At 39.1% G+C, this 14,525-nt stretch overlaps 3 protein-coding genes across 3 annotated transcripts; all 3 read left to right on the top strand.

Moving 5' to 3' along the window:
* Window positions 1–787: 787 nt before the first annotated feature.
* LOC112575654 (acetylcholine receptor subunit delta-like) lies at window positions 788–5,614 on the top strand. The gene is made up of 7 exons (XM_025257631.1): window positions 788–940; window positions 1,831–2,028; window positions 2,490–2,588; window positions 2,962–3,153; window positions 3,457–3,654; window positions 3,895–4,006; window positions 5,223–5,614. Exons 1-7 carry the CDS (start codon window positions 788–790, stop codon window positions 5,612–5,614), a joined length of 1,344 nt encoding a protein of 447 aa, XP_025113416.1.
* A 2,073-nt stretch (window positions 5,615–7,687) lies between these two features.
* On the top strand, window positions 7,688–10,344 carry LOC112575347. Its single transcript, XM_025257129.1, has 3 exons — window positions 7,688–8,181; window positions 8,443–8,560; window positions 9,193–10,344. The coding sequence occupies exons 1-3, from the start codon at window positions 8,079–8,081 to the stop codon at window positions 9,308–9,310; spliced, it is 339 nt and encodes a 112-aa protein (XP_025112914.1). The 5' UTR covers window positions 7,688–8,078; the 3' UTR covers window positions 9,311–10,344.
* Window positions 10,345–11,128: 784 nt separating this feature from the next.
* Window positions 11,129–12,678, top strand: LOC112575351. Its single transcript, XM_025257132.1, has 3 exons — window positions 11,129–11,345; window positions 11,586–11,706; window positions 12,343–12,678. Exons 1-3 carry the CDS (start codon window positions 11,252–11,254, stop codon window positions 12,437–12,439), a joined length of 312 nt encoding a protein of 103 aa, XP_025112917.1. The 5' UTR covers window positions 11,129–11,251; the 3' UTR covers window positions 12,440–12,678.
* The last annotated feature ends 1,847 nt before the right edge of the window (window positions 12,679–14,525 follow it).

Here is a 14,525-nt window from a genome sequence, read left to right as displayed (position 1 = left end):
ACATGAAAAGCAGATTAAAGCGGAGCGAATTCAATGTAAAGCCTTCGGAGACAGGTATGTAGCCTTCCTGCTCATTAAACCAGATAACCATCCATCGCTAACCTTCGTGCAAATCAAATGCGAGTATTTCTGAGTATTGCATGATGTTTGATTGTCCCTTGTAAACACTGTTGTTTGTTTTGGATCAGGAGCGCTGCGTGCTCAAATGAAAACAAACACAATTTCTTTGGGTTAAAAAATTTTCTTCTAATTAATCTCATTATAAAATATCACGTTTTATTATTGACTATTATAGAATTGCTGGTCTCATTTAGTCTCAGAAAACATCCTGTATCTTTCTTATATCTGTGATTATGACCAATCACAGCTCTCCACCATGAAGGAGGTCTAGCAGGCTGCGCATATATTTCTATCTTGGCGACAAGTGGCAAGACACTTTTCTGGAGTCCTCACGAGGCTAGCGAATTCAAAATTCAGGAAGGACGCTGCTGCTGAGTGCAGTTACCGATTCTAACTCATTTATGTTTGTTTGTTTGCTTGTTTCTTTGTTTGTTTGCTTGTTTCTTTGTTTGTTTGTTTGCTTGTTTCTTTGTTTGTTTGTTTGTTAGTAAAACAAAAATAATTTACTTCAAAGGTTACTTTATTAAGAAAGTTTTCTAAAGGTTTGCTAAATACTAGTTTAGAAGTACTGTCTTCAGCACCTGGAAGACTGTCAGTGATGTCCATCAGAGCTCTACCCCGGTACTGGTCATGTGACCTTCTCTTAATGGCCCTGGCGATGATCACTATGGCAACAAAAGGGCAGGCAGCAAGCAAGCTTGACTACTACAATCTTTGGGAATATCTCTTTGGGGTCTACAACAAGGACGTGCGTCCGGTGAATGATGATGAAAAAATCACTGTGGTCTACGCAGCCTTCTCGCTCTTCTCCATCGTAGAGGTGAGTTCAAAACTATTTGAAATCATTTTGGTAATGCTCAGTCATCTGAATCTTATGCTACTAGTCTTATTGCTGTCGAGTCGATGTTGATGGCTTTTCTATTTGTATCAATACAACTGCAACCGCTTTTGATTACCTCTTTCTTCTGTTCATCTAAACTGCCTCCTGTCGGAAGTCTTTAGTTCCCTCATGTGTTCTGCCGTGTCCATGTTGACTGCTTTTCTGTTTAGATGACTATAATTCAATTGTTTCTCGTCACACTTCTCTTTTGCTAATTTGTACTAGCAGATGTCAGAAAGATTTTCTGTCTATTTGTATGCTGTCTTTACGAGTCTCCCCCTCCTAATTTTTGTATAAATGCTTTGTCTTATTGTACTTGTCTTTATGTTTAAGTCCGTTTCAGGCTGCCCTGCCTGTCTTTGATTCCAAATATTCTAGGCTTTGTCGGTTTTTTTCTCTCTGTTATATTATATCTACCTTAGACCATTTTCTCTCGTGTGTCCCCCTTTAGTTGCTGTTGTCTAACTTTGGAAATTTAATTCGTTTGCGCATGTGTTTGTGAGAGAGACAGAGAGTGTGTGTGTGTCCTGGATTGCTGTCTGTCTGCCAAGACTAACACTTAACCTCTTGAAAAGTTCTCTGCTGTTTGCCTAAACAAAAAATGTGATTAAACCGGAAGCTCTGTAAAAACCTGCCTCGTTTTAGTAGTTAATCTGAAATATTCGTCTACCAGCAGTCCAGTAATACAAGTTCGTGATCATTTTGGACGCACAGACAATATCTTATGCATCAACGTAAGCAGGCAGGAATTTTGACAAACACTGTCTGCCTGTCTGTCCGTCTATCAGTCTATCACCTTGCATGACAAAAGGATTCCTGATTTGTTGTAGATGGACGAACAGGCCCAGCGGATGAAGACTAACGGCCTGCTGAAGATGTCCTGGTATGACGATTACCTTTCCTGGAATGAGGAGAACTTTGGCAACATCAGCAGCATCCTGGTGAAACAGAGCTATGTGTGGCTTCCGGATCTCGTGGTGGAAAACACGGTCACCACCCAGACACAGCTGGGCTACAGCAACCTACAGGTGCAGTCATAAATAAATAAATAAATAAATAAATAAATAAATAAATAAATAAATAAACAAATAAATAAATAAATATTCTAGTAAACTAATTCGTCATCACCATATTTCTACTCTGAGTCTAATAAAGATGGTTTGTTATTGAAAACCAAATTTATCTCTCAGAACGTGCATTTTCATACAACCTCTATTACTCAGAAGGTTGTCTTTGGAAACAAATGGATTAAAATATTTTGGGGCACATCGTCTGTATCTCAGAACATCTGAATACTTGTTCACCAAGTTCTAATCTTGCTAACTCGGCTCAACTGACAGTGTGGTGGTTGTGAGCGTAGACTGTCAAGTACATCAACATACAATGATTTTTATAATTGAATAACAATTAACAGGCGGTGAACCTGGTTTTAGTTTTGCTAAATGTAGAAGACTGTTTGCTCTCTGTTCATACTTTCAAGCGGTTTCAGGTGCGGATTACTAGCGAGGGATTTATAAGCTGGCAGCTCTCAGAAATCTTCGAGACATCTTGTAACATGGATGTGACTTATTATCCCTTCGATACACAGGTGTGTTACTCTCTTTGTCATACGATACTACACAGATATTGATACTATACAACACAGTATGTTATAACAGTCAACTAGCGTTGATAAACTGAATAAGAATGAATATATTATGCAAGGAAACAAATGATTAGGAAAAATTTTATTTTAAGTTTTTAGGAATATTTTCTTGACATAGAAAGGACTTTAATAGGTGAGCAATAATCTCATTATTTTCAAACCAGATTTTTTACACACATTTTTCTGTGGACCATGGCTTTTAGGGATTCTAAAAATTATAGCAATTTTTGGCTAATTTTTAGAGGGACATTCGCACACAAAATTTCTACAATCATGAGTGTGGACATGGATGTCCTTTCATTTTCGCAATTTGCAGGTTTGCTTTATCAAATTCACATCCGCTATGTCAACGAGAGAGGAGCTGTACATCCTCATCTTCACCAAAGAGCCCATCGACATGAACAACTTCTATCCAGATGGTGTTTGGGAGGTGGTCAACACTTCCGCCAGAGACCAGCAGATGGAGAATCAGAGTGTGGAGGACGAGAAAGCCCGCATAGTGTTCAGTGTAGGCTTACGAGCCGAGAGTTTACTTCTGTTTTGTTCCATAGTATTTAGTGTATAGTGTATAGTGTTCCTTGCTCCTTCCTAAAGTTTTGCCTTAACTTTCTAATATACTAATTAATATTTATATATTGTACATAATCTGAATTTCGGTTTAGCAGCGGTCTTTTATATACTTAAATCTGTTTTGTGCTCAGTCCTTAATACATTGTCTTCACAGTTTTAGTGTTGGCACGATGAGCCACGTTGACATTGTGTGTGCTTGCAGTGTTATGTGTCCTTTAGTCATATCATCTCCTACTCACAGCTGCAGCTGAAGCGACGACCAGCCTTCTACGTCCTCAACATCATTCTGCCTGTTGTGCTCCTGGCGATGACGTCATCGTTGGTCTTCGCACTTCCGGCGGAATCCGGCGAGAAGATGAGTCTGTCCATCACCGTGCTGCTGGCCTTCGCTGTCTACCTGACCCTCCTGACCGACGCCATGCCCAAGACTTCTGTACAGGTGAGTTCACTTCCTTCACTGTGTAAAGATGTGGCAGCAGTAACGATAACTCACACAAAGACATGCCTGGTATTTATTGTTTAATAATTTGCACCTTGGATATTGAGAAAAAAATTTTTTTTTTCTGCTGAATAATTATTTCCTGCATCTCTTGGTTTAAATATTGTCGATTGTTCCAGTGCATGTTCTTGCCGCCAATAACTACCCGTGTCCTCATTATCTACCCTTGTCTAAGTGCAGGTGTCGGTGCTGATGGTTTACGTCATCCTGTTGATGGCGCTGACGGCCTTCAGTGTCATCCTGTCTGTGCCTCTACTTGGTCTCCACCACAGACCCACCAGCAAGCCTCTGGGTAAGTCAGTTCATCTAGGAATACCTCCACAGCGCCTTCCGGTCTCATTTAAAACTCTTTATTGGCTTGCCTTCCATAAACTCTCTTTCTCTCTGTCTCTTCCACGCATGCGCAAGCATATATATTTGGTTGGTGGCTTGCTTGCTTTGATGGGAAAATGCTTCCATCTAGAGGTTCTTTCGCACATGGGGTAAAGGTAGGGGAGGAAATCGGAGTACCCGACGGCCGAAAATGATAGCAGGTGTCACATACATAAAGGATTATGAGACGAGATCTGAACCGACGACCTTTCAATGTAACGGTGAGAAGCGAGTGGTAAAGTGTAAAATATGTTTGTGTTGTAACCCCAACACTGCCTGGTTTCTCTTACAAACACACTCACTCTCACACTCAGACACACACACACTCTCACTCTCACACACACACACACACACACTCACACTCACACACACGTGCACGCGTATCGAAGTTGATGATCGATTTCACGATTGTAAAGTATTTCCACCACCAAACCAAATGACAAAGGATGAAAGGAAACTGGAAAGACTAGACCAGAAACACACCTTCCCCGTGTTGACAGGTTTTCAGTTTTTATTGCAGAAATCGATGATTCCTTGCTTCGATGTTCATCTCACTTTACCGTTTGTTGCATTTCTCTTCTTTCTGTTTAATTTCCTACTCGAGTACACACGGGGAACTGAGAAGCAAATGAAGACCTCTGAATGTCGTAAACAATCCTTCAACTTATAAAAAATTTGCAAATCCAGCCAATAAATTAATAGCAAATATATTTTGTATGAAGTATTTGTAGAGCGCTTAGTTCTTGAAAAAAAACATCTGTAAACGATCGTACTCACTACGGGATCTTTTTCTTTTCTTTTTTTTTTTCTTTTTTTTTCTTTTTTTTTTTTGTGTGCATGTGGTAATGTGGTTCACAAACAGTTACAAGCATCTCACATTTAGGAAATCTCATATTTTTCGGTTGACTCTCCTTGCTCTTTTTCACAATTAGAACAACAGCTCTATGGGGCAATAATTACAATTTGTGAAGGTTTGTGCAGTTTGTGGGCTTTGCTAAAGTTTCTAAAACATTTTACGAGCGTCTTTACCACGATTCACAAAAAGAGAAACACTTTCAAAAAAATCTTTTTATTAAGAACACAAATCTCAAAAAAGTCAATAATTGGTAATAATTACATTTTATTTTTGTTTACAGGGAAAAAGACCACACAAATTATTCTTTTTCTCCAAAAGATAATGTGTAAAGCAGAAGACCGATGGCGACCTGCAAAACCCGACGACAAGATGTCTTTTGAGGACGATGACAACATCGCCATTGTTGGCGAGAGGAAGAAACAGAAGAACAAACTCAATGTTGTCGTCCCATACGACGAGAGACAAGAAGCAGACGACAGCCGTTGTGGGTCCGCGTCGAGCGTTAGGTCATCAACTGAGGTCACTGTCGTCAGCAGTCAACTGGCAGCGGAAATGCTGACTACCTTGCTGTTCTTCGTCTTTTTGTTCTTAGTTGTCATCAGCACGATCATCTGCGCCGTCGTTTTGGTCGTTGGTGGCTCTCGGCAGGAGGAGAGCACTCGTCTTACCTGACGACCTCAGGACGTCCTATACTAGAGACTCAGTAGTGGTTGTTTCCTGTTTGAAACGGATAGATTAATATCTTTAATTGTTTTCTAATAGCAATACAGTTTCTTTGTGTAAGGTCCTAGCAACAATTTTACAACGGTGCACCCAACGTTTGGTTTGTCACATTTTTTTTCTTTAAGCAAGATCACCTGTAAAGTGTTATCTAGTAGTGATGATATTCCTTTTAGAAGCGAATAAAAAGGAGATAATATAAGAAGTAGCAGTTAGCCAAACGGACATACATATAGGAGATACAAAGGGAGAGCACCAAATATTAAATAGTGATGGTTCCGAAATTTGATTTTGATGTTTAACTGACGGAAGAAATATTTATTTTTAAAAAACCTAATTTTAGAACAATTGCTTGTCCGGCAAAACATCAAAAAGACATTCAGTAACATTATTTTTCGGAGAAAAGAGGTAAAGAGACAAATAATTGTAATAATAAATGCATGTTAGTAAAACGCCTTAGTAAGGGTAGAATAAATTCAGTAGCATGTGTAGTAAAAATTATTTGAATTAGTGGATTAGTTCGTTGTCTGACTCATAAAGTGCAGAGTGAACTCATTGAAGAATTAATCTGGATAACAAGGATCTATTTCCTGTAAACAAGCATCGACGGCAGTAAATAATTGAGATTAGATGACAGACATATGATGCATTAAATTCCCGTGTGTGTTATTTACTGAGGTGTGCCTTGGAGCTGAAGCGATAATTTTCATTTATCTGTAATTTACTGTCAGTGTCAATTTACATTTCACCAACACGTAGGATGGTGGACTTGTTAAGAGTGTAATTAGCTAAAAATAGCTGCTTCAATAAGACACCTCACTCCATCCCACGTGACTTTTCCCAGGATGTTGTCTAGATGTTACATCTATGTATCCTGTTTTGTAGTGTTGAAGAAGCTGCTGTGTTTTATTATAGTGATTACATTTTTGTTTTTCTTTCTACTAAAAAATTGTGTTTTTTTTTCGCTAAATACCAAAGATAAATTAACATTCAGCAGCAAACCTTTTAAGCAAATACTTAATGGCAAAGGTCATCTATCAACAAAGAACCTCTGCTGATGCGAGGTCAGAGATGCAAGTGGTCCGCCGGATCAAATTGCTCCACGACGCAAAGTAATCTGATACGATAATGTACTCATAGACCCCACTGTGCTTTCCTTTTATCCTGGGTCAGAGTTCAACAAGATGTGAAGAACAACTTTTTGTAATCTAGCAATTACTGTGTAAGTCCTTGACATTTCAGATAACAGCTGCGTTATTAACCTTGTGTAACCCTCGTCTCAACTACTTCTCACCTTGTATGGCTTGTCTGTATAATTATCATCCATATTCAGTTTCTAAAATATGACTCAGCACTTGAGATAAGGAAATCAAAACTTAGTTATACATACAAGGTTTAATGATTTGTTGACCTCGGACACCGAGTAAAATATCTTTCGATTTTAATCATTTTAAAAAATTGTTTACTACCTAAATCGTTTTTTCGTTATTAATATTTTTTGGAACGCATTTCAACATCCGTATTCTTGGACATGTAGGTTCTTTGTTTTCCCAGGTAAACAGAAGGAAATGGTGTGAGAAATGTCTCGGTCTTAACTCATTTCGTGCTTCCATCCTCAGTAACACGTTTCTATGTCGCCTGTCATTTCTAATGTGTGTGTATTAACGAAGATTGCTGTGGGTGAAGACAAATAAGTGTCATGTCAACCCTACTTACTAGTGGGTGTCAAAGGGCGCAATCTAGTGCACTTGGTTGCAGGCGTGTCCCGAGGATCAAATGGTCGACTTGTCACCCAAGCCGCTGTAATTAAAGGGAGGCTAATAACGTGGAAATGTCGAGGCTATTAGTGCAGTTCAAGCACGTGTCATCAAAAAAATAATTAGAAAGTCTGATAGTCCAGACATTGACACGTGCATACAGCCACACGCGCACGCAGGGAACAGACAAAAATATTATTTTGTGGATCGTGACTTACAGCCCTCGTGGACTTTAAGCTCAATCGTGATGTCAGATGAAAACATACATTTGAAGGTTCTAGGGCTCTTGTATACACACACACACGAACACAAACATTGTGAAAATAAAAAAAAATTATCATGCAGAAATCAGAAACACATAAATATCCTTTTAAAGCGCAGACGCACATGTCTTAATAACCCAATACAAGCTCTCACTTCACATATTTATTTACTGCACATATAACCTCCAGGCCTGCAATCTGTCATTCATCCTCACCAAGTAACAGGTGGCTGGACGCATGGGCGGATTCCTCGTCCACACCATCAGCGCCGTGGGCTGCTGTAAAAAGCGGTGTCGTGCGGAGGGGACAGCAGTTCCCAAGTCGCTCTTCACCACACCAAAGGGCTGGTGTGCTGTTCACCTGTAAAGTCCGAGCTGCCGCTGTTTACCACGAAGAATGGCGAGAATGACCGGCCTGAGTGTCGTCTGCCTCCTGTTGTCTCTTGTCCTGTCATCGCCGGTCCAGGGTAAATGCTACATATACGAGACTTACATTGATGGTGAGTTGTGTGCGACCTGAAGTGAAATTCATAGAAACTGAAAGTCTCTAGGGTGTCCGTGCTATTCTCTCTGTCTTCTCTTAGACCGATGACAATTTAATAATAGATAACAAGTGTTTGATTCATGCTCATCATCATCATCATCATCATCATCCTTATTTTATTATTATTTTCGTTTTCATTTTCATTTCAGCGAAACAGTCATACAAATTCACACGAGTGGTTTGACCCTGATTTCTGTATGTGTGTTTTGTTTGTCAGGCCCGACAGGAATGCCATACTGCTTGGCGGAGAACCAGGTACTGTATATCAACCAATGGGCTGTGACCCCCGAGTGCTACAACTGCACGTGCCAAGAGAAGAAAATGACCTGTTGCGCGTGAGTACAGCGTCCGTGTGAGCTTGTCGCCTCACGTGCGAGCATAGAGTCGTCAACTCTTCGTCTTCAGAAATAATAATGATAATTAAGCGCGCACACACACACACTCAGAAGCGCGTTCGTCAGTTAGAACAACGTTTTCATGCTGACGACCTATGTTGGGGGCAGCTTAGAAGTTATAGGTCAAAGGTCACAAATAATACGCGTTGGTCAGCCTTTTCGAGCAAAATTAAATAACAGGCAATCATGTCAATCAATTCTGAAGAATACTTAAAAAAAATGTTTTTTCAACATCTCTCACTCGCTTGGATTATTATGTCTGAGAATTATTCATGAATTATAATAATTATATTGAAGAAGATGCTGTGGTGGCTGCTGGAATTGTTGTGTATTTCATTATTTGTTGTGGTTCATCGATTGTTTACTCCAGATACTTCGGGGAGCTGTTTGATTTCAACAGATGTAGTAAACTTGCATGGGGCACGGGAGTGGATGCAAATAAGTTTATCGAGTACTCAAACAAAAGTGTTAATTTCTAGACACCAAGTGTTGTTCCTCCCTGAGTCGGTGGCGTCTTAAATTGTTCACTTCTGCCTCTTTGCTAATTGTTTGTTTATTTGTTTTTGTTTTAGGGTGGGCGTTAAAGCGTCCGCCATCGCCCCTCCCCCGCCTGGTTATAAAATCCAGATGATGCCACCATGTAGTTACACCTTTGTGCCACGTACATCCGAGGACTTCAACACACTGTGATGGTCACTGTCAAGGGACACTACCATTCTACTCCCTGTCTGTGTTTGTCTCCCTTTCAGAGACTGATATTTATAGAATCTGACTCGCATTTCGGTTCTCTCTGATTGTTGTTTGATCATGTTATCCAGTTATTGTGGTAGCTACATGTATTGAGCTATAATAACAAAATGAGTTTAAGTGAATAATGTGAACTGATAGTGTGAGGGATAGATAAATATTTCTGTGCACGCGCACATACTGCTTTCCATCTTTCTTCACTATCTCAAAGCTCTCTTTTCACTTTTTCTCACACTTTTCTCTTGATCTTTATAACTCTCTTTTTCTTCCGCTCTAGGTTTTTGTTTCTCTTTTCTATTTTTTTTTTTTTTTGGTGTGCTTATCTTCTCTCTTCTCTCTCCAGGTTTTCGTCGTTGTCTCACTTCTGGTTCCTGTTTCTATTTCTCTCTTCTTTCTTTTGTCTTTTCTCTCGTCTCTGTCTAGTATTTCTCACTTCTCTCCCTTCCCATCATACAGATTTGTCTGTCTTGCCTCTCTCTCTCTCTCTCACACAAACACACACACCTTTTTCTTGTTTAGTCATTTCCACTTTTTCTCTCTCTTCCCCTCTGATAGGTCACCCTGTCAACTTATATCCTATTCAAAACGAGCTATATATAGTTATCTTTGTGCAGAGTATTTTTGCTATTTGGAGCAATCCTTTGCGACTAAACAAACAAACAGACAGACAAACAAACAAAGAGAGAAACAAAGAGAGAAACAAAGAGAGAAACAAACAAACAAACAAACAAACAAACAAACAAACAAACAAACATGCTTTATAACAACATACACGAAGCGAACTTAGAGAGCTTGGCAAAGACCAAAGACCTCTTCTTGTGATATTTAGTGAGAATTAGACCAAACGATGTCAACCAGACCAACATCCCTGCAAATGTACAACAGTGCTCGGTCTTTGTCATTTACTAGGTGGCGCTGTATGTTTACATTTCCGGCTCTTTACTTGTTCTTTATTAAAGCTGTCTTGAAGTCTTCAAGCGTCTTACATAGTTTTGGTCACTCTGTGTGTGAGAGAAAGAGTGAAAAAAAGAGAGACGATGACAATTACAATTCTTTATTAACGAGAGGTAAAGTAAGCAAGACAACTTGTTTTACTATTTAGTCTTCTCCCTTTACGGGCGAAAAATAAAAGAGAGAGAAAGATTGCATATGTACAGGCCCCTACGGGGGATTACACTACTGCCTACGATTCACAGCCAGTCTTAAAGTTTATTTATTAAACATTCAGATGCGCTTGTTTGCTAGAAATTTGTCCCTCATGTCCTCCCCTTTACCCACCACACATGTTTTAAAGAGGATCCGGGTAACAAACATCCGGTTGAGAGTTGCGTGAATCTACAGAGGAAGACTAGGTGAACTAGTCATCAGACAAGAATGTGAAAAAAAAGATTAGAAGATGGACTAACAGTTTGTAGATTCAATCTTGTTATAAATAATGACCAAGGAAGAGGTTTTCCGTGCACGTTTAAAGGATTGGATGATGGGTAGGTGGCGGACATGGAAGGGAGTTCCATTGCTTTTCACCACAGTAAGCAAACGTCATGTGACCATAGGCCGTTTCCCTCGTGCTATTTCCACACAGGACATACAAAGATATTAACCAATTAATCGCTGTGTTAATTATATATATTAATGTTAAGTACCGCAGTATGTCATGGTTAATTATCCAGTAGCAGATCTCTTAACGAGCGTAACCTTTAACCCCTCACCACCTCGCCTCTAGTTAGCAACTTATCTCGTCGCCATAAAAGGTTGTAGTGTGTGGAGGTTACAGTAGTCGCCTCCTGTTCGTCAACACCTGTACACCGTGGTGCGCTGCTGCTTGCACGAAACCAGGACTCCTCCCGTTCGCAGTTCACGTCTCGTCAACAGAGATTTCACGAGATGACCAACCTGAGTGTCGCCATCTTGCTGCTGCTTCTGGTCCAGACCGCAACGGTCCAAGGCAGTTGCTACGGTGCCTATTCGAACATCGACGGTGAGTTTTGGAGACTGAAATCAGTTCTAACATTTATTTTAGGAAAGATTAATCAAGGAGGTTCAAGTTTTCAATAGGAAGTGCTCGAGTTTGAATTGATTGGTTCTAGTGGTATCTGTGTTCTAGATGTCACTGAAGTAAGAATAGGTAATGGCTTGGGATTCTTTTCTGTTAAACCGAATTACAACATTGTAGGTCAATATTACCGATGCATAGTGTATTTTGATTTCTGTACTTCAGAAGAGACCGGAAGTACATACTGTATGGCAGAGGACAGCGTTAGACTGGAGGTAGGCGAGTGGTACCTCACCTCTTCTTGCTTTAACTGCTCGTGCAGTGAGACAGCCATGTCCTGCTGTGGGTGAGTTCTTCTTGTATCTTAGCATGGCGATCTTTTGCCGGACGCAAGGCGACTTTTTTAATATCATTTTCTTTCTTTCACTTATTCTCTGTTTCCCACACCAAAGTCGCGAGAGACCAACTCGAAACTTCTTTGTATAGCACAGTAGCCTCGTCATTTACTCTTTAAAGTTAGTTACTGTTATTTTCCGTTGTTTGTTTATGTGTCTATTTAGTTACTTCTTTGGGTTGTGGCTTTAATTATTGAAGTTTTGATTATATATTCAAAGTACTTTCTTGTTGACTGCGAAAGAAATTTGTCTCCTGATAAATGATTACTTGAATTAATTATTAATTATTAATTATTAAATATTAATTAATAATTATTGTGTCAGACACACACGTGTACATAAAAGAAATCGAGCATTAATTTTTTTTTTGGTCGAAAACTAGAAAAGTCATTTGTTTTCTTTGCTATTACTTCCACAACATGGAAAATTTACAACAGTGCTCGTTCTTTGTCACTGACTAGGTGGCGTTGTATGTTATACGTGTTCGTCTCTTTACTTGCTCTTAATTTATTCGTCTTTAAATATTATTCGTGCTTTGGTCATTTCGTGTGTGTGTGTTTGTCTGTCTGTGTGTGTGTGTGTTTCAGAGTTGGCATTCACGCAGGAGCGATGGCTACACCACCAGGCTATAAAGTTGAGTTGATCCCACCCTGTGGATACAGGTTCGTGAAGGACACAAAGTAAACTTTCACACCACGATTCATGACAAGGAATTCCGATCTGCATTCTCTTCATTTCGTGCAGCTTGTATCCCCTGAAAGGTGCACCATGACATTATGCTTACCTGACAGGAATTCCACCTTTCATGAACAATAGCTATTTATAGCAACTTCTGGATGAACAGGTTCACGACTTCGTTGTTTGATCACGTGATCGAGATCGTTGTAACTACATGTAATTAAATAAACCAATATGGTGCCGACTGTGAATTTTCTGTCTTGTTGGTTGGATGAAATGTATGGATGAAAATTCATATCGACATCTAGACACACACACACACACTCATACACATACACATTTTCTTTCTCTCTATCATACACATACAATATGCTTTAGGTTAATCACATGAAATCACTGAAGGACGGACATGTTTGCCTTCTTTTCTCGAATTATTATCACTTGTCCTTCATTTTTTCTTTTCAAAAACCAAACGAAGAAACAGGACAATTATCAAGATTATCTGTTTGTCCCAGAAAGAGTGGCGGTGCAGCTTTGGTTTTCTTTGATAGTTTTTTTCTTCCTTTGTCTCTCATTATCATAGTCTGGGCCACTCTGTGAGTTTATTTCTTTGTTTTCGGTGTTGAATGTCAGTGTGGAAACTACTTCAACACATCATCACCCGACTGTTCACATGTCCCCACTGCAACCACATAATCGTGTCCTGCCAGGGGACACAACTCGGCTTAGCTTTACAGTCTGCAGCTTACCTCCCTTGCAGGCTGTATGACATTAAAATTGTTCCAGCACATTCGGTCAAAATATCCTTGTCTCTTATCTTGAAGGCTGTTACATGCTGTTTGATCATCTTACTCAAATCATTATTGTAGCTACATCCAAATAAAATAAAGCTGTTTTTGCATAATTGTATGAAAACAAAATAATAGGCAGGTAAAATTACAGTATTGCCAGATGTCGTCCCACACGAACGCACGCGGACACACACATCACACACACACACTCTCGAAAGCAAACACATTTTTTTATATATCTCATTTGCTTCCTGTCTCTCTCTCTCTTAAATCACATCTTTGTCGAAATTTGCATTACGTATTTAACTGCATAGAAATTTTTTTAGTCTTCTTTTGCCAATAAAAACCCAAACTACCCTGAACAGCATACACAAATCAACCTTGTCCTACTAAGCTTCTCATAGAAAAAAAAAAAACCAAAAAAAAAAAAAACCAAACCGTTCTCGTCAAATTTTGTAAGAATCACCTTCTTGAATGTTTTAATTTATTTTAAGTAAAAAAAACCAACAACTACATCTGTCACTTGGAGGTCCTAAGTTTAAATTATAAAAAAATGTACAAAGAAATACATGAAATACACAATAAAAGTAAAGAAACAATTTCTCAACTTATACACATCCAAGGATTACCCCTTATTACTATTATATAACACTTCTAAATATGCATAGTTAACAAACAGGATTTTTGGTTTGGTGTTTTGGTTGTTTGTTTGTTCTTAATCGGTAGTCCGCCGGATCTGAAGAATAATATGAATTATTACTGCGCTAATGGTGTTGACGAGGAATCCGCCCATGCGTGCAGCCGTCTGTTCCTTGATAAGGACGAATAACAGATTTCAGGCCTGGATGTTACATGTGCCGTAAATAAACATGTGAGGTAGGAGTTTTATTTTGTTAAACAAATAGCCAGCTGAGAGCATGCACCTATTCATCTGCCTGCTGTTGTATCCAGCTTCCATACATATCTGAATATTTATTTCACCATTTCTACAACTGAATTCTATAAGCTCACGAAGGACCATGCTCTCAGAACTTAAGAAAAGTAGGAGACATGAACAACATGCCGTTTGTTTGTTTGTTTGTTTGGTTGTTTGTTTGTTTGTTTGTTTGTTTGTTTGTGTTTTATGCCGTGCTATCAACTATTGCTATATCACGGCAAAAAGTAGTTGTAACCTTAAAGGTTTTGGAATAAAAACTTCCTAATTCTTATAAACATGATATATTTTTAAAGGCCAACAAACAAACAAACAAACAAACAAACAAACAAACAAACCAACAAACAAACAAACAAACAAACAAACA

The sequence above is a fragment of the Pomacea canaliculata genome, linkage group LG11 (assembly GCF_003073045.1).
Source record: "Pomacea canaliculata isolate SZHN2017 linkage group LG11, ASM307304v1, whole genome shotgun sequence".
In the NCBI taxonomy this organism is placed as follows: domain Eukaryota; kingdom Metazoa; phylum Mollusca; class Gastropoda; order Architaenioglossa; family Ampullariidae; genus Pomacea; species Pomacea canaliculata.
This window is presented reverse-complemented; position numbering and strand designations above follow the sequence as displayed.

Excerpts from the sequence above, each read along its gene's own strand:
- LOC112575347 (XM_025257129.1), top strand. The coding sequence starts at position 8,079 with ATGGCGAGAATGACCGGCCTGAGTGTCGTCTGCCTCCTGTTGTCTCTT. Across the intron at positions 8,182-8,442 it reads ATACGAGACTTACATTGATG|GCCCGACAGGAATGCCATAC; the intron begins GTGAGTTGTGTG and ends TTTGTTTGTCAG. Across the intron at positions 8,561-9,192 it reads AAGAAAATGACCTGTTGCGC|GGTGGGCGTTAAAGCGTCCG; the intron begins GTGAGTACAGCG and ends TTTTTGTTTTAG.
- LOC112575351 (XM_025257132.1), top strand. The coding sequence starts at position 11,252 with ATGACCAACCTGAGTGTCGCCATCTTGCTGCTGCTTCTGGTCCAGACC. Across the intron at positions 11,346-11,585 it reads TGCCTATTCGAACATCGACG|AAGAGACCGGAAGTACATAC; the intron begins GTGAGTTTTGGA and ends TCTGTACTTCAG. Across the intron at positions 11,707-12,342 it reads ACAGCCATGTCCTGCTGTGG|AGTTGGCATTCACGCAGGAG; the intron begins GTGAGTTCTTCT and ends TGTGTGTTTCAG.
- LOC112575654 (XM_025257631.1), top strand. The coding sequence starts at position 788 with ATGGCAACAAAAGGGCAGGCAGCAAGCAAGCTTGACTACTACAATCTT. Across the intron at positions 941-1,830 it reads CGCTCTTCTCCATCGTAGAG|ATGGACGAACAGGCCCAGCG; the intron begins GTGAGTTCAAAA and ends GATTTGTTGTAG. Across the intron at positions 3,154-3,456 it reads AAGCCCGCATAGTGTTCAGT|CTGCAGCTGAAGCGACGACC; the intron begins GTAGGCTTACGA and ends TCCTACTCACAG.